Source organism: Cydia pomonella, chromosome 26 (assembly GCF_033807575.1).
Source record: "Cydia pomonella isolate Wapato2018A chromosome 26, ilCydPomo1, whole genome shotgun sequence".
Taxonomy (NCBI): Eukaryota; Metazoa; Arthropoda; class Insecta; order Lepidoptera; family Tortricidae; genus Cydia; species Cydia pomonella.
Window position 1 is genome coordinate 10627845 of NC_084728.1, and position 19206 is coordinate 10647050.

Below are 19206 nucleotides of genomic sequence, written 5' to 3' on the forward strand. Positions count from 1 at the left end.
TAAATTTATATATAACAGGTATGAGTGTGTGTGTGTGTGTGTGTGTGTGTGTGTGTGAGAGAGAGAGAGAGGGAGAGAGAGAGAGGGAGATATGCTGACAGGACCAGGGTCGCGGTCCACTGCACCCGTTTATTATAGTTTTTAACTAGGGCGCTTGTCGTTGGAGCATGGACATTAGAGGTAAACATATAATCTTGTAATTACAATAGTATTATGGAGCTTGTTGGAGTCGAGCTTACCGTGGAAGCCGAAGTTCGCATATTGCGAGCATCTTTCTTTATTTCTCTCTCTCTCTCTTCTCTTTTACTCCTATAAAGGAGTTAAGAGTGACAGAGAAAGATGCTCGCAATTTGCCAACTGTGATTGCAACTAAAAATTTGCCACCTTTTTCTACTGAAGGAAATGAGTATCCAACATATATAGAATCGATTATATATTAAATAGTTTATGTTTAAGGAATTTTTGTAATGATTTAATCTGTAATAGCTCTCATTCCACCAACTTAAATATGGCGAATAAAGGCATACCTATTTAGATAAGCTTACTTTGAAGTACGTAATTATAGTTGTTTGACCCTTTTTTTTTAATATTTCGCAATTAAATGCTGAGCGCCGCCATTCACGTATTTTGAATATTTCTCGAAAATATGTTATCAAGTTGGGGCTGCCAATTAATATTCAAAGTTACTTCAATATTCAAATTATATTTTTTTATTATTTGTAAATTACTTATAAGATACCACCACCACCGAACGTACGTAGTATAAAAAAAAAAAGATGTCAGAGCCGCACTCTGAATATAGCACAATATTTAACAATAGTAGGTATTTAATTTCAGTAGTATATTGATATAAATACTACAACATTGGTATCTTTTTAACATTGGCAACATGTGCGAGTGAGACACTGTGCCCCACTTTTGCTATCTAAAGTGGACCGTTTTCTCTAATATAGTACGAACACCTTTCTGGCTCAGTGGTAAGGTTCAATTTAGTATGGCAAAAAAAGGTAAAGCGTCCTCCACCTTTACATCTCCATGGTAGGAGGAATGTAGGAGGAACTTGGGAGCAACGATTCAGTCGATCGATCCAACACCGCAATGTATCGCAAATTGCAACCGATTATCGATGACATTTATGGAGACTATTATGCTCTGGCAATTTCCACTTTTGTCAGTAGAAAAAGGAAAAAGGGGATAACTCTTCGCATTCGCACCAACATATTTTTTTTGAATTTGCCTCCTTTTTCTACTGACGGAAAGGGCTTGCCAAACTGTACAATCATTCTGGTGAATTTTTGCGAAAATAATTAGTATATTTGCGTGTTTTGTTTTTGATACTATAAAAAATAATCTATTTTTTAGTGTTTGTTGTATATTTTCTGTGCCTAATAAAGTAAAATGTTTTTATGATAATAGAAAAACAAATATTTTTATTTATTTAGCATTAAACATCTCAGAAATACATGTAATCCATACGTGGAGGATACGGCATATAGTAAGCACAATCATCGTCTCTATCACATGTTTCACAATATTCTTGCCCGGCAAGACGGTTCTCTCCACCTCGCCATTCTTCCGGACATTCTGGCGAAGAGCGTGGCCCATTCCAGGTTCTAACTCTTGCTCCTGTATTTTCAGATAGAATTTGTTGCTCAACAATTGGTTCTCGTTCATGAAACGATTGCTCAGCAAACTCTCTAACAGAATTCTGTTGATTTTCTGGTGCTCTGTAAAATTTTTGGGGTCCCCGAACTGGCGACTGGTAAACGTGTGAGTCATTTGTCAGATCGAGCTCGGGAGGCAAAGGAAACTGTCGTATGTCAAGAGCAGAAGCCCGGTATAAAACTGGAAGTTCTTGCGAAAGAGGTGGCGGAAATGCTTCTGATGTCAAAGGTAGACTTCGTCGGAAATCAGGAGGTCTTTGATGCCTTGGAGCTGAGAGAGATGTAGATAAAGGGGCTCTTTGAGGATATGACGATGGTCCTGGAATTGGCATATTAAGCTGTTCATGTGGGATAACATTTTGAGATTTCACAAATCTTGGATTGGAATTTTGTAACGGGGGTAGAGAATGTCGTCTTAATACGGGAGCTGAAGGCAAATTGTTAATAGCAATGGGGTTTGGTTCCGAATATCGCCTCTGTTTAGCTGATTGAGCAGGAAATTCCACTTTTGACAATTCACAAATTAGGCGATTGGCTGTTAATAACGGATCTACATCTTCGTTTAATGCATTATTTAGTGTATTGTTTATCTTTAATTTGTAGAGCTCTTGGTTTTCAAAATCTCCTTTATGATTATTATATTGTATGAAATCATCTAAAATAGCCATTTGTGTGTTTTCGTTTAATTCTACCCCTGAATGCTGTGCCATCGATTCATGGAAACTTGATATAGTGTGTTTTAGCTTTTCTTTATAAAGTTCTCGATCTTTTACCTCTTGTACTAAAGGTCTTATTGCTTTAAGTGCATTTATGAGCTGGTATTTCCTCTCGTTTCTACTACGTTGCTCTTCCCAGTAGGCCCGATCATTTGCCAGCTGTGTAAGAATACGTTCTATCTCTAGATTCAAATGGTATTCATATAATCCTTCATTGTTTAACGTATTCGGTCGATAGTTCAACTCGCTTACAAATCGGAATAATCTTTGTGAAATGAGCCCTTTCGTGCTTTGTACTACATTATGTTCACCACAAACTCCGTATCGTAATGGCAATTGAGCACACCAGTTAACTATAGCTTTATTCATTAGAAATGCAAGTTGTTCTAACGATGCACCGCATCCACCACAGCCACCACAAGATTTGTGATTGCTAGGTCCCGCGATTTGACTTGTATTTCCCATATTTGTTTTAGATAATACTGCATCGTCAGATTTTAAGTTGATCAAAGTTTCTTCTACAACTGTGAGGTTTTTTGGTTCGGGTTGTCTTTGGCATTTCCTTGAGTCTGCAGTGGCTTTTAGAAAACACATTAGTAATTCAGCGTATTTGGTTACATTAATCTTCTCTCCGGATATTAGGGGTAGTTTTTGTGTCCATTTAATTATTTCCAATCGCATTTTGTCGCCTGCATCACATTCTTCTCTTTTTACAATATCAAACAACAGTTTGCTCAATATAGTCAGTATCTGATCACGTTCCAATACTTTGTTATAATTTGAAGCCTCCTTTAATGGCAATTCGTTTGCCCATATCTCAATTTCACATCTAAGTTTTATATTTTCAATTTCATCAACTATTGCATCTTCATTAGGGGGATTGGCCGTATAAAATGCGCTCATTATATCATTCATCATCTCATCTTTGTCTGCTGGCATAAGATTTCTATTTTGAACCTCTTCGGATAGCGTACGTACTTCCTTCGAAAGCATTTTTTTGTATTTCATGGAGTGATAATCAACAGCATAGTCATAATTTTCTAGAAGCCAAAGCATAACCATCCTCTTTTTGAATAGTTCATAACTGGGGTCATACTTAGTAGATCGGTGATGAGGATTAGGCAATGAAGCATCTATAGTATTTTCAAGAGTCTGAACATAATCATCACCAGCAGTTATATCTCTAATCATGGTCTTTATTTCCATTATTTTATTAACTAAATCACCTTTTAATTTTTCTTTGTTCTTGTTGATACCTTTATGCTGTGACAAATTCTCTAACTGTGCTTCAATTTCGTTATCCAATATATTTTTAAGCTTTTTATTATCATAAGCAAGTCGAGAGTCATCATTAAGCGATCCTAATATTTGAAATATATTTATGGCAACTTGTTCCTTCTTAGCTTTCGTAGCTTCATTACTTTCTTCTTTTATTGGCAAATTGTTACACCAGTTTTCGATAGCTTCTACCATTTGCTCTCCTGGATCTTTTTGTTTGGGGCTACAAATGTTTGAGTGCTGTCTGCTCCTGAAATAAGATTTTTGTTTTAACATACGTAGGTTAATGCACCGACCGTATGAATTCATCTCATAATATAATACCAAAAGATAAAAATATATCATGACATAGGCTTTAAAACTATATCTTACCTACTTTACTTAAGCATAACTTACATATAAACATAAATTGACCTGGTAAGTCCATGCTCCGAAGTTTGCTTTGGCTGTATTTCAGACCATTTGATATACTCCAACCCACTCCTCAATTGTGAAATCATTACAGGGATGTTTATGTCAGCATCTTCCTCAAACTGCAACTGGGATATCCAAGAAGCTATGTAGTTATCTAAGTCATCATCAGCTCGTGTTTCGTCAGGATGGTCAGCTTTTCTTTCATCTGTTTCTATTATTTTTTGTAATAGTTCTTGAATCTTATTTTTCCTTATATGTTCTTCTTCGTTATCTTTTGGTGGTACTAATGGGAAAGCGTGTAGCCAGTCATGAATAGTTATATTATATTTAATTTCCATCTTATATTTGAATACAGAATCGTCGCGTGGTAAAGTTGTCATTGCTAGTGCCTTCTCTACTTCAGCACGGGAAGCTGCAGGGTTTTCGAGCAACAATTTCTTCACATTATCAGCTAACCGACGACGCCATAATATTTTCTTCAGATAATCTTTTGCTAATAAAGTATCATACTTCTTCATATGCTCTGTAATTATTTTACATAATTCATCTGTATTTTCTTCATCTTTCCGTAGATTTATAATACGCATATATAGCTGTCCTGCGTAGTGATCTATTTTAAGCTTGTCTTCATCATTTGCAATTGCCGCTTCTTTCTGCAGCATATACGTTGCTATCTGAGTATATAACCAAGAATTGTAATTCATTTTATTTGGATACTTAATTCGCTCAAATTCTATGTTAGCAATATTTCTAGCAAGAATGTGAACGAATTCTATAGTTTCACGTCCCGGTTTGAGTAAAGGATAGTAAAAAGGTATGTTCTTCAGCCAGTCATTTATTTCAATAGATATTTCTAGTTCCTTGCGAAACTCATCAGTATTAAAATCGTCATTACTGCTGTTAATGTATAGCTCTTCTCTTGTTGTTGGACTCATTTTGTATAACTCTCTGTATAACATTAATTTTAAAACGCCATTTACAACATCATCATTTATATTATATCGGCGTATATATTTGTCAACAAACTCGGTTAGTTTATCCTCAGCCTCAATATCTTCATTCTGTTTATCAATCCTTTTCTGATGAACTCTGTTCAGAGTCTCATCTTGAGGCAGCTTAACAATCCTGTCTTTCAGATTTTCTGCTAATCCATCAACATAGTGATGGGTAGGACATCAATTTAAAATGAGTTTGTATGAGTACCTCATTCTCTAAAATGAGGTGTTACAATGTCTTACTTCAAATGAGGAGAGGTACTAGCACTTTTGCAGCATCGACTATTCCATCAACTCCAACGGCAGCAAACCATATTTAATGTAAATACATATTTAGGCATTGCTAAACTTCTACTTGGAGTGCAATTCTGGAGGTTTAAAACAGAACTTTAACAACAGAAGACATACATTTAAGAATCAAACTAAGGAGTTAAAGTACATACATCCTATTGCAACTTAATTTGATGCTTTTATGAAACTTGTTCTAATTTAGCAGTTTATTATTTTTATTGTTAGATTGTTCAATATCAATCCTTGCTACTTGATATCATTTTAAGTTTAACATTCATATATTGAAATAAATACTAACCATAAACTACCAAACAAACAATTAACAAACTAAGGAGAACAAATCCAATATTTTTTGTACCATTATTATATAGAAATTACTAACTTACCACCTCATAATTTATCAGTAATAATAGCATTGTAATATGATAACAAACGAAAGCCTCAATAACGTTCGCGCGGTAATGCCACCGGCGTGTAATATACACTTGATTTTTGTATGCAAAAGACACAAAGAAAGACCCACAGGTATATTTTATCGCGTAAACAATGTTAATATATTGTTATTTTGGTATAATTATAAGAATGGTCACTGATCACTATTTATAAAACACAACTAAAGATTACGAACAACTTTTTCGAGTTTCTCGTACTATAAATATGTCAAAATCATAAATGATCGAAATACTATACGAAGCACGTTAACAAAAAGTATTACAAATTCAAATCGTTAAAATGTACATGTTTATTTCACCTATACAAATTATATTTACTTTTTTATTAATAAACTAATGTAAAATATCATATTTTGTGTACGCCACTATATTATATTTCAATAATTTAAATAATATTTTGGTCTCTTAAACGATAACTGTTTCTAAGCTAGCTTCGTAAATGCCCAGTGAGACTTGGTTGGCATTTCAATCGCTTATCAAGTAACCATTTCACTGTCCAGTCTAATTGATTCAGATTATACATGACACCAGCAATATGAGTCTTGAGGTCAGGTTATACTGGTATGCGCGTTAGTACAATAATAGCTAACAAATATGGAGGCCTACCGCGAACCACGAAGTTTTGCTTTGCTGTCGCACTTACGTATGAAATTACAAGTGCGACAGAGAGAAAAAACTTTCTTCGGTAGGTTCTTTGATGACTTAGATTTTTCGCTTTTGACAAGTAACTTAGCAATGCTAGGATCAAAATGGCGTAATATGTATGTAAGATTGCGGACGCTTACGCTTGTTTTCTTTCGTGTTTCATTTTTAACGTATTTCCGATGAGGTGTTATTGAAGCACGGCGCGTGTCTGTCTCACTCCCTCTTTCGGTAAATCTAATTCATTGTTTCATTTTGAAAGGATTTTTGAGGGGATGTCACAGTGAGGCGAGTGAATGGTACAAACACAACGCATTTCTCGGTGGACCTTTTGTCCTTGCAATAAGGTTTGTAGTTGGGCAGTTGATAGTGTGAGCGACGAATGCGATGACGTCAATGACTCATTTCTTCATTTGAATGTCGGCGAGCACCGAGCGCCTCGCGACTCTCTTGCGAGTTGTGAGGAACGCGAGTGAGTTTGAAAGGCTGAGAGTTTTTTTTCAAATTTGAAGTGTTTGAATGGTTTGAGTGGTAAGAGCTGTGTGTGATGCGCGCGAGTAAATGAGTAAAATTAATTGAGGAGTGATGTATGACATTTATGCGGTGTGAAGTTCTGCGACAATTTAACTAAATGAGTGGTACAAATGAGGTGCCTCACGAGTGAGCAACTCAACACTACATCAACATTTCTTAGCATTTGTGGTTTTACTATTTTATTTAACCATTGCTTTAATTCATTTTTTATGTCACTGTCAGAACTTTTATTTATAATTTTTTCTTGTATGTTAGTAGCAACTTCTCGCATTAATTTGTGCTTAGTTGAGTTGTCACAAGGCTTATACACATCAGACGGTTGTTCATTCATCCAAACAGATATATTATCTTCAAGTATATCTAATGTATTAGGTCGGTAAATGGGATCTGGGTCATTTCTCATGTCATTAGCATTTCTGAACTTTATATTTTCCATAGCTTGTCTGTTGCCGTGCTGCGGTTCCAAAAATTCAGATTTATCTAATAAATCATCAGTATCTAGAGCCATGATACGTTGTCTAAGATCTACGACTTGCGCTGACTCCCCAGTCATAGGTCGTGTAAATAGGTCATATTTCCTTATTCCTTTTAGTATTATCTTATTCAATGCTGTTTCATTTATTCTCGGACCACCAGGTACTTGTAATTGGACAATTTGTTTTACGAGGCTATGAACGTCATTCGCCATATCGTCAACCACAGTTTCTTTAAACGTCTGTTCTTCCATTGTCTCAAAAGATACGTCTGTAGTATCAAGCCAGGTTCTGATGATTGCTGATACTTTTTCAATGATTTTTTTTTCTGCTTTGTTGAGTCTCGGAATTTCTTTATTTCGTACATGGTTTTTAGGAGTTGAGTGAAATGGAGGATCACTCTTTTCTGTTAGATCTTGCTCTGATGTTAATACCAGAACTGAGTTGGAATGGCTGTATCCACCGTTTTTTGTATAATCTTTTTGTATATCTTCATCAAAACAGCCTCTTACATTTGTAATCAAAGTTTTGGCCAAACTTGATGTTTCAGAATCTGAAAATCCTCCTGATAATTTGAGAATTCGTCGTATTTCTCTAACAACATTACGTCTATTGCTAAGCATGTCTATATCGTCATAGGCGAACATAATATTAGTGATTTCACTGATAATTTCATCTTCCGCTTTTTCTCCTAATTGATAATCATTTGAAACATTGTCTTTTGTATATTTGTATTCATCGCCAAATTCATATTTTTCTTCTGAATCACTTAAAAGTTTTGTTAAATCACCAGCTAATACATTAACATCTTTGTCACGAGGCAATTGCAAGTAAGGTGATAGTTCTTCTAAGATATTGACAATTTCTTCTCTCATAGCATGTTTTTCGTTGATCCCGGATTCTAGTATTGGATTTATTTTCTTTATTAGTTTTTTCCTTAGGACGCCCTTTTCAGTAGTACTTTTGAGATAATTCTGTGCAAAATTAATTATTTCTTTTTCAATATTCTCTTTCCTCTTAATTTTAAAACCATGCCATTTTTTATTAAATGTCTTTATTATTGTGAACAATCTGTCTTCTAGATAGTTTTTAAATTCAAGTTTGTCCTGCTTAGATTTTGGTTCCCACATAGGCAGAACTTGTAAACATTCTTCAATTTTACGTTCCAGTTTATCATAGTAATCTTCATCATTAATAAATATAAATAGATCAGCAATTCTATCTACAAAATCAACAATAATGTGCAATCGTTTTTGCTTAACCTCTTCACTTGTATTTGGAAACACTGGAATATCATGAAAGAATTCATGAATTACTGCGTTCAGTTGAACACTATATTCATGTCTTCTTATTTTGTTTTCACGAGTTTCACTTTGTTCCATAGGAAGGAATTTGCTTATATCTTCGTGACTTTCATCAAGTACAGTTTCAGTTTTTTGATCTCTGTATTCACTTTTTCTTGATTGATCTTCATAAGTTTCATTTTGTTTTTTAGGATTGCTTAAGGCTTTGTGAGTTTCATTGACTTCAATTTCAGTTTTTCTATTACTATATTCATTTCTTCGTGGTGGGTCTTCACGGGTTTTATTTCGTTTTATGGGATCGCTTATACCTTCGCGAGTGTCATTCAGTTTGATAGATGTTCCGTATTGTTTGCGATCGTTTTCTTTCTCAGTCTGATTAGCTTCATTATTAGCGGTATTCTTAATATAAGTCAAGTCAGTTTGAGCGGATTGTATTTCAGTATCTTTTTTAAAGGAAGGAATGAGATCGTTAAAGGTAAAACTAGTTTGCACAGAATTGATTCTGGGCTTTTTCTTCTGGGGATTCATTCGGCGAGTAGATACTCCTATCGATGTATTTCTTGCAGTAGACGATGCTTGGTCAATTGTGTGTTTTCCTGAAGGAAAGATAAAAACAAAGCTTTCTATTAATTATTAAATCCACCGAGTCCCAGGACATTGCGTCCAAAATTCAATTATTAATTTGAAACTTATTGTCTTTTTTTGTCTAGCAAATTTTGACCCCTGGGACTCCAGAGGTGTTGTACAGTTCCCATCTGATATATCGGAGTGGCCGAGGTTCTCTAAATTATCTGAACACGCACTCTATAACGCCTTGACAATAGAGGCGTGTTTAGATATTTCTGAGGGTCTTGGCTGATGATGACTGTAGGATGGGTGTCGAACATTTAAAATTAATTTTGTATCCTGTTAGTATCACGGTGACCATACACTTGTTTGCCACCGTCGTCATATAAAAAAGTAATTCAGAAGCTTACCTTGAGGCCTGGCGGTCACTGTCTGAAAATAAGATAAAACAAGTAAATAGGTTTTTTTTTTATCCAACTAACTGCAAAACTATCCAACTATATAGCAGTAGGTACAGTCGCCATCAGATATATCGGAGCGGCCGAGGTGCTCACAAATATCTGAACACGCACTCTAACACCTTCACAATAGAGGCGTGTTCAGATATTTGTGAGCACCAACTATACAAGGTGTAACTAAAATATCGGGGATCCGTTTAAAGGCATATAGTTCGTGCCATTCACGATGTCGCGCAGATTAGGCTGTCAATACCTAAAGCGCGCACACTGTCTATTTCTATCGGAGTAAATGAGATAGCACTGTCGCATGTTACTGGGCCTGGGCAAGGGAATAATAAGAAAAATATTTAAATAAAAAAAAGTGGATTATTAGTGTAATATTTTACTCAACCACGGTTTAGATATAAATGTTTTGAAATTGTGATTTTAATTGCAGACCCATAAATCAAAACAATAAAGACATAGAACCGTTTAATTGTGATTTTAAGACCAATCTTTGCAATTATTTTCTATCGTGCCGATTTCGTTCAATCATGTATCGAGTACAACCACGGTCTTTGAAATATAATTAATATGAACATATATTTTTCTTACTTGACTAAAACAAATAGTCTTTCATAAAAAACTGTTTAAGTAACATCAATTTCAAGGACATTGGGTGTTGACAGCCTCTTAATAATCTGAGTACCCACAACACAACACAACACAGGTCTTCTTTGCTTACCGCGGGACTTAGTCAATTTGTGTAAAAATGTCCCTATAATATTTATTACCGTGTACTGCTAGTTTATGAGACTGCTAGTTTAACAGTCCAGACGCGGTTTATTTATTTAGTATAAATTTTATTTTGACACTTGGAGAGACTTTACACCTCTAAATCTTATTAGTATTAGTACTCTGACATTGGGGACCTTTTACATCTCCAGATTTAATGTATTTTTAACCATAGAGACTATACATCGCTATTGTATTGTAGTAATTATTTATTTTAAGATTATTATAATGTAATGTTTACCCAGGTATTGGCTGTTGTATTTATAAATGTTGTTATGTGTTTTTCATGTCACTATATGATGTTACTATAATGTTTTACTGACTTGTAAAAAAGCCCCTGTGGCCTACTTGCAGAATATTTTTTTTAATTTTAAATTTTTGAATTATTATTTATTTATTTAATGGCGTTCTAAAAGTTTTAATCATGTGTCGAAAGATGACAGTAAATTTACTGTGGCTACAAAGTTTTCTTCGACAATCCACCTCTATTTCAAATTCTCTTTGATGGATATATATTCGAGTTAATTATGTACAGTCAAGGTATTAAATATCGATACGGATAAAGTGTCAAAAATATGTACACACTACCATAATATACAGGCAATAACCCCTTATTGCCAAATATATGTATGCACCCCCGTGCATACATATATTTGGCACTTTGTCTAAATACGAGCTTGTGGACGGTAGCTGGTTGGTGTCGCGGTATTCGCGGTAACTCAAGGACATTTATTATAGAAAGCGCCCCTCAGTTTGAAGACAGGTTTCATCAATAGGATAGGAGCAGTGGGAACCCTCTCATTCGTACTTTTGGAGACGTCTTAGAATGAGATTATTCTTCCATTTCAGTTAAATTATAAACATGTAAATAAATAAAACAATCCTCGTGTACACTTATTCCCCTGGTTAACGAAAAAAAAAAAAAAAAAAAAAAGATAGATTATAGATAATAAATAGTTGGGTATCCCACCCAAAGCAAGCAGTAAAATATATGACAAGTGAAAGAAAGATACTGTATGAAGTGTGTATGAAGAATGAAAGTGCTAGAGGCATAATAAGCGAGAACTAGTATGGAAGCGTTACTCAGCAAACATAGGCTCCGATAAAGTTAGAGGCGGAGCATTAAAAAAAAAAAATAAGAACTCAAACTTCATCGGAAACCTGGAAGTGGGTCAAATTTAACTTGCAAGATTTGACCCGTACAAAAATAGTTACATAGGTACATTGCACGTTAAATAAAAGCTAATAATAATAAAAAAATAATCTTCTGTATATATTCATTATGTATATTGTTATTGTAAATAAAATAAAAGCTTGTAAAAGTCCACTACACGGTCATATCTGGTGGCGCGCAATTTTTTAGGGTTCCGTAGTCAACTAGGAACCCTTATAGTTTTTAGGGTTCCGTAGTCAACTAGGAACCCTTATAGTTTCGCCATGTCCGTCTGTCTGTCTGTCTGTCTGTCTGTCCGAGGCTTTGCTCCGTGGTCGTTAGTGCTAGAATGCTGAAATTTGGCATGGATATATAAATCAATAAAGCCGACAAAGTCGTACAATAAAATCTAAAAATTTAATTTTTTTTAGGGTACCTCCCCTACTCGTAAAGTGGGGGTTAAATTTTTTTTTCGCTTCAGCCCTAGAGTGTGGGGTATCGTTGGAAAGGTCTTTCAAAACTAATAGGGGTCTTCAAGAAACATTTTTTGATAAAGTGAATATATTCGGAGATAATCGCTCCGAAAGAAAAAAATATGTGTCCCCCCCCTCTAACTTTTGAACCGTAGGTCCAAAAAATAAGAAAAAAATCGTGGAAGTAGAGCTTAAGAAATACATTAAATGAAAACTATAGCGGACATGATCAGTTTAGCTGTTTTTGAGTTATCGCAAAAAGTTTTCCCTTCATAGTAAAAAGACTTTAATTAGGTACTGATTATGCAAATTTGCCTATTTGTTTAACTCGGGTGAAAGGTACCGTTTCATCCCTTGGTTAACAATTTACTATACTTTAAGCTCCAGTTTAGCTTATTGTGACGGAAGAGTAACTACGGAACCCTACACTGAGCGTGGCCCGACATGCTCTTGGCCGGTTATTTTGTTTACATCTAATTTCGTGGCTTTTAGTTTTTTTGCTGATTAAATTGTCAAATTAATCATCGCGTCTGGATGGTCCTTTAAGCTTACCTGTCTACTGTCAGCCCGGAACGCAGGGCAGCTCATCCGATGATGGTCCAGCCTCTCTTTCATCTTGGAACACAGGTGCATCTTGCAGTGCTGACAAAACACAATAAGTATTTGTATAAAACTAAATCGCTTCTACTATCTAATATGTACAGTTGTACACACACCGCCTTTATCAATTAGGGTTGGCAAAACGATTTACCGCGGGGAACCGTAACTTCATCGTTGGTGTCCAACTGCGCCCAAGTAAAATATTATAATAATAATTGTACCAAGATATAGAAGATATTCTTTTTATTCTACATTTGCTGTTGAATTAATAAACGCCCTAGAAGTTACAGTGGACTTATGAATCTTAAGATTTAATGTTAGTTAAGGCGGAGTTATATATCTAGTAAGTTATGTACTTACTTACCAAACCGCTTATTATTTTCGTAGTCGACATCTAGCGTCAAGTAGCGGATTTATCGGTAACGCTACTTGACACTAGATGTCACGAGTGTCGCGACTGACGAAAAGTGTATTGCTCAACAATTTACAACTAATATTACAAGCAGGAGTTGAAAAAGTTCCGGTTAATCCGGTTATAATACCTATTATCTGAAAATTGTTGAGGATTAGACTTTTCGTTCGTCGCGACATCTATTGTCAAGTAGCAGTACTGATAAATCCGCTACTTGACACTAGATGTCGTCTGCGAAACAACCCGCATTTTGGTAAGAAAACTGATCTACTTATGGAGTTAGCACTCTATGTTTACTTATTTCTCTATGGTATAGTCTGTATCTTTAGGTAGGTATTTAAAAAAAGGTAAACAAACAATTTGTACATTTTCGGGTAGTTTTAATATTTATTGGTTAACCAACCAAATACAAAACCGCCTGGATCTGTCACTGAACGACCTGACTTTAAACCTACATTATTTGATCATGTAATGTTTTCATCTACCCTCAGCTGCCTTAATGAGCCATTTGAGGGTAGATTTTGTTTACCTTTTTTTAAATACCTAAAGATACAGACTTATAGTGAATAGTGAACTAGTGACCTCGATTGTCTCAGGAGTTGCAGGCGTACATTACGTACATAGGCTACGGAGACTGCTTACCATCACGCCGTATGCTTGTCTGCCACCGATGTAGTTTAAAATAAGTTTTTGGCAAAAATTTCATTTTTGGTACAAGCTTTTATCGCTGACTGTACTTTTTTTCCACAGGCAACTAATACTCATCGAGACAATTATAAAAATCCCAAACACAATTAGGTTGCGTTGTTTTATCACAGTGTTCCTATGGCTACGTCTTCATCATCAGATCAGCTTGATGGTACCATAATATTCCATTGTCACCCGACTTACATATATGTATGCAAATTTTTAGCTTAATCGGAAACCGGGAAGTGGGTCAAATTTAACTTGCAAGATTCCAGGACATACAAAACAAAGATACATACACGTGAAGTTAAATAAAAACTTGTAACAAGTAACCGTCAAAAATATTTTTGACACACACTTTTATTGCCGACTGCACTTTATCTTTTTTGTATGTCTATCAAGTACTTCTCGAGACCTTTTAAATGAGCCTAAACTCAATGTATTTAAGTTTTCCGATCATAGAATAGAGTTCCTTTGGCTACCTTCCGACTGCATCATCAGATCAGCTCCATGTTAGCATACTATTGCATTGTCATCGGAAATACGAAAGTAGGTATACCAAATTTCAGCTCAAACAGACACCAGGAAGTGGTTCAAAAAGTTACAAGATTTGAAGCACATATATATATGTAGATGTATACAAAGAAGATACGCGGTGAAGCTAAATAAAAGTGTGTAAAAAAAAATGTGCTCCGTCTAATGGTTGAGATGGTCTGTGGGTGAAAATAATATTATTGTCATGTTACCGCTATGTGCCCAAACTCCAAGAGTTCCCTGTACACTTTGTAGCTCCATCTCTCTCCCTTGTCCTCACAACGACGACACGAATGCGTCGTTCTGTTGCGCTTGGAGGCCATCTTGCTTGTCTGAAACATGAACATAATAGCATTGACATATATCTACGGGCCTTACGGTAGGGGGTGGAAACTAGAGCGTTCGGGAGTTCTCGGCTCCGTTCGGCCCGGCATTGCTCCGAGCAATTATTATGGCCCCTCCAGACTATGCATACCGCGACGTTGACGTAGACTCCACACTCGCACAATTTCACGGCGATTTTGCAGTTTGGTTCGCGGCAAGATGGCGCCGAGGCGTCAGCTGATCGGATTTAGTTTGCGGCAAGGCACTGATTCAAACTGGGAACTGTCAAATTGATTTTTGGTTGATCAAGTTTGCACCTATTCGCATCGAATATAACCAAGTAGCCGCCATAGAAGGTTATGACAGTTAGATTAACCGACTCGTGAGTGAATCGCGGCGCGAAGCGATTGAGAGTGTGGAGTCTTGCAAGTTCGCGCTTCGCGTCTCCTTTGACGCGGGCCAAATACCGACAAAAAACGGGGAACAAGACGCGAAGGCGTGAACTATCTGCGAAATCGACGCGAGGGCCCTACACACTCGCGTTCGCGGCTTCGCGCCTCTATTCGCGCACGAGTGTGGAGGGCCCTTTAGGGTTGGCAAAACTTGACGTTCCTATACGTGCACGACCACAGATAAGATAATCACATGAATGTTGACAACCCTAAATGGCCGAAAGGGATAGTGCGATACATTAGAAAGGGACAGCATAATTAGTCCCCGAATCGCTGTCAAACTTCGGTTTTGTAGGAAGTTTCCTTTATATCCGTACGATTTTTCTTACGGGCTATAAGAATGGGGCCAGTACACTAAAACGTAGTGATTATATGCCCTTTGGTACACTGAATTAGCACCATTATTAGTGCCCGTAAGGCCCGTCCTATGCATATAAGACTTTTCCATATTATGCTTTTGGTTTCAACTCAATTTTAATGTAGAAAATCCTGCAATGAGTATTGGTGTAACTTCGGAAATTAATTTAAATACTTAATAACAAATATCTACAGCCACCTATGTAGTTTACTGTTTTACACACATTTTCTTTAGTAAGTATATCTATGACATCTATTTCAGTTTACTATTTATTATACAGTTTATAGAGTTAGACAGACCTAGATAACTCTGCAGCGATTTTGATAGCACAGACAGCACAGACTGTGCAAGTGTTATTATAAGCGTTAAATTACTATGAAATTATTAGCTGCAGAGTTATCTTGATCTAACTCTAGTAGAGTGACTACTTAAAAAACACAAATAAAAATAGAGCCCTAGAGCTCAATTTTTACATACAATGTATGCCCCTCTGCGGCGTCTGCCTCCCCCCCTAGGCCTCTGGCGATATCAACTTGCCCCCCCCCTGGCTGGCTAAGTGGCTACGCCCTTGCTATCTTACCTGTGGGTATGACTGCCCTGCCATGTATGCCCTTACCATTCCTTCAGTCTCACATTGCACTATTTGAGGTCTGTGTGTTACTTTGTGGACTGCAATCTTGGTTCCTTACTCTTACACCAGATGGGACACACAACGGCTGATGAAGCTACTAGCATTATACCTGTAAAAGTTTGAATATGTACCAATTAATAAGTTTTTCCCAAAAATATCACTTTTAGGGTTTCGTAGTCACCTTTATAGTTTCGTCATGTCCGTCTGTCCGTCCGCCCGCGGCTTTGCTCCGTGATCGTTAGTGCTAGAAAAGAAAGCTGCAATTTGGCGGGAATACATTAATCATGCATGGCAACAGGATGGTAAAATAAGAAGTTTAGTGTAGTTTATAGTTTTTTTCTTAATTGTCGCTTTAACCCAATGGTGTGGGATATCGTTGGATAGATCTTTTAAAAGGAATAAGGGTCTCCAGAAACATTTTTTGATAAAGTTAATATTTTCGGAAATAATCACTCCGAAAGAAAAATAGATGCCCCCCCTCTAACTTTTGAATTTTGGGTCCAAAATATATGAAAAAAATCGTGAAGCAAAAGCTAATTAAATACTTTTAATTAAAACTATAGCGAACATGATCGGTGTCCATCGGTTTTTGAGTTATTGCGAAAAATCTTCTCTTCTTAGTAAAAGGATAAGAAGGTACAAAGCTTGTAATGTACATGATACTTAATAATAGCCCCCGTTTGGCCTGTTCTGACAGAATGGTAACTACGAAACCCTAAATTGGCCTTAGCCGATTTTTGGTACAAGCTTTTATCGTTGACTGTACTTTACCACAGGCAACGAATACTCATCAATTCTAAACACCCCAAACACAATTAGGCTGCGTTGTTTCATCACAGGGTTCCTATGGCCACCTCCTGTCTAGACTGCCTAAAGTAGTGTTTTACTCTGAGCTAGCTGCAGGTAAACGCAAGGCTGGTGGGCAGTACCTACGCTACAAGGATGTCTTAAAACGCCACCTTTCGGCCACCGGCGTATCATGCGAGTCGTGGGAGGAGCTTGCATCTCGGAGATCGGACTGGCGAACTGCTGTCAACACAGGTCTTAGTAACTTCGAGCACACCCGACTTGAAGATCTTGACGCCAAACGCCAGCTCCGAAAAACTCAGCCCAAGCCCTCCTACCATTACACATACAACGCATCTGGGCAGCTCTACTGTGATTCGTGTTGCCGGACTTTTAAAACAAAATTTGGATTCGCAAGCCACGTCCGCGCCCATGCACGTAATAGTTAAGACCCTTTTATTTGTCAGGATGTCGCCGTCGACGGATACGTCTGGGAGGACATCATTGCATTGTCAACCCGTTTCTGCCCTATATATGCCCTATTCATCGTATTCTGATCAGAAAAAGTAGAAGAATAATTTTTTGGCTCGAAAAAAACCTTTTTATTTATATGGAGCAGGTCGTTCAAGTCGGACATCCCTCCATTTTTTTTTTATACTACGTCGGTGGTAAACAAGCATACGGCCCGCCTGATGGTAGGCAGTCTCCATACCAAAGCCAAAATGTTTTCTTGTCAAAAACTTTATTTCTTCGACTTTTTCATAATAAGAACACAATGCCGAATATACCCTTAAACAGATCCCCACTATTTAGACCTTGTATATATGCAAATTTTCAGCTTCAATCGGAAATCAGAAAGTGGGTTAAATTTAGCTTCCAAGATTTGACCCACGCTAACTAACAAACCAACTCACGTACAACATAATAACAAGGCAAGTTAAATAAAATTTTGCAAAAACAATACATTGCACACAAACACTCCTGCGGCGGTCACATGACGTGTGATGCTAGAAGCTTTTGTTTCAGTGCATTTCTATTTAAAGTTGAACTTCTAACTTTTGTGTTACAAGTGGGTAATCTGTGGGTAATCTTCATATTATTTCTATTAAGAATTATAACGACCAGATTTCCACCGCTTTAGAGACTTTCCACCGCGACACAACTGGCTGATGATGTTTTATTCAAAGTATTGGGTATTGGGTATAGGGATACGGTGGCAATTTTTTTGTTACGGGTTTTGGTGTTTCTTCAATCCACCAACGCAGCGGTAACCGACGTCCACGAGGGTTCATTACACGTCGCTCGTACCGCTTTATGAATCAACGCCCGGGACGCTATTGGTCATGGAAATCTGGCTCGCCGGCTGTTGGTGCATATATTTATTAGCTACATATATACATACTACATACTATACCGTCTATACCTATAGTGGTAGCCGCGTATAGTAACATATCATTGGCCTTGAAATTTGGTGTCGGTTTTGAAAAGTTTTGTGTTTTTTGTACATTTTAAAAATAGGGTGAAATACGGGCCGAAAACATGTTTTGTTGATATTTTTTGACTGATCTCGCGACAACTTTTGACAGCTGATTGTGAAAGTCAAAGAGAATATAATTACTTACTTCGTAGAGTTTATCTTAAAATGGAATCTCATCAAAAACATTTTCATGTAAAATGTTGCCAAGACGAAACCATAAGGCTCGCACTGGCAAAAAGTTATCAGTACCCCTAGTGTAAATTTTATCGACATCATAACGTGACGAACGCGTTTGCGTTAAGTCTCATTTTGTATAGGATTTTGAGTTTCCAAAACGTCCCGCTTGGCGCGATCTTTCTAAATCCAATACAAAATGAGACTAAACGCAAACGCGTACGTCAAGTTTCAAAATCAAATTTATTTACACTAGGGGTACTGATCTCTTGTAGAGCCAAGCTTCTAACTCTGCAAGCCCTAACTTCACAAACTCTACATCTTAGTCAAAATTTATGGCTTGGCCGTTGCGCTACCGTCACATGGGCGTAAGGTGAAAGATTTACACTATTCATATTTTTTTATTACACAATACTTCTTGTAGTAACTAAACGGCCAAGTCACATATTTTACTAAGGTAGAGTTTGTGAAGTTGGGGCGTGTAGAGTTAGAAGCTTGGCTCTACAAGAGACCTGATAGGGACCGTGCGCATTGGAGGGTCTGCCATCTTGTGGCCTGAATCAGAACCATAAACATGTACATT

At 36.8% G+C, this 19206-nt stretch overlaps 1 protein-coding gene across 1 annotated transcript; it reads right to left on the reverse strand.

Annotated features, from left to right (window-relative positions):
* Nucleotides 1-1229: 1229 nt before the first annotated feature.
* LOC133531866 (uncharacterized) lies at nt 1230-18940 on the reverse strand. Its single transcript, XM_061870262.1, has 8 exons — nt 18396-18940; nt 16136-16295; nt 14634-14753; nt 12741-12830; nt 9741-9762; nt 7033-9359; nt 4055-5232; nt 1230-3908 (listed from the first exon to the last, which is right to left on the reverse strand). Exons 2-8 carry the CDS (start codon nt 16157-16159, stop codon nt 1454-1456), a joined length of 6216 nt encoding a protein of 2071 aa, XP_061726246.1. The 5' UTR covers nt 16160-16295; nt 18396-18940; the 3' UTR covers nt 1230-1453.
* Nucleotides 18941-19206: the final 266 nt, after the last annotated feature.

Excerpts from the sequence above, each read along its gene's own strand:
- LOC133531866 (XM_061870262.1), bottom strand. The coding sequence starts at position 16,159 with ATGGCAGGGCAGTCATACCCACAG. Across the intron at positions 12,831-14,633 it reads TGGAGTTTGGGCACATAGCG|CACTGCAAGATGCACCTGTG; the intron begins GTAACATGACAA and ends GTGTTTTGTCAG. Across the intron at positions 3,909-4,054 it reads AGGTCAATTTATGTTTATAT|GAGCAGACAGCACTCAAACA; the intron begins GTAAGTTATGCT and ends ATCTTATTTCAG.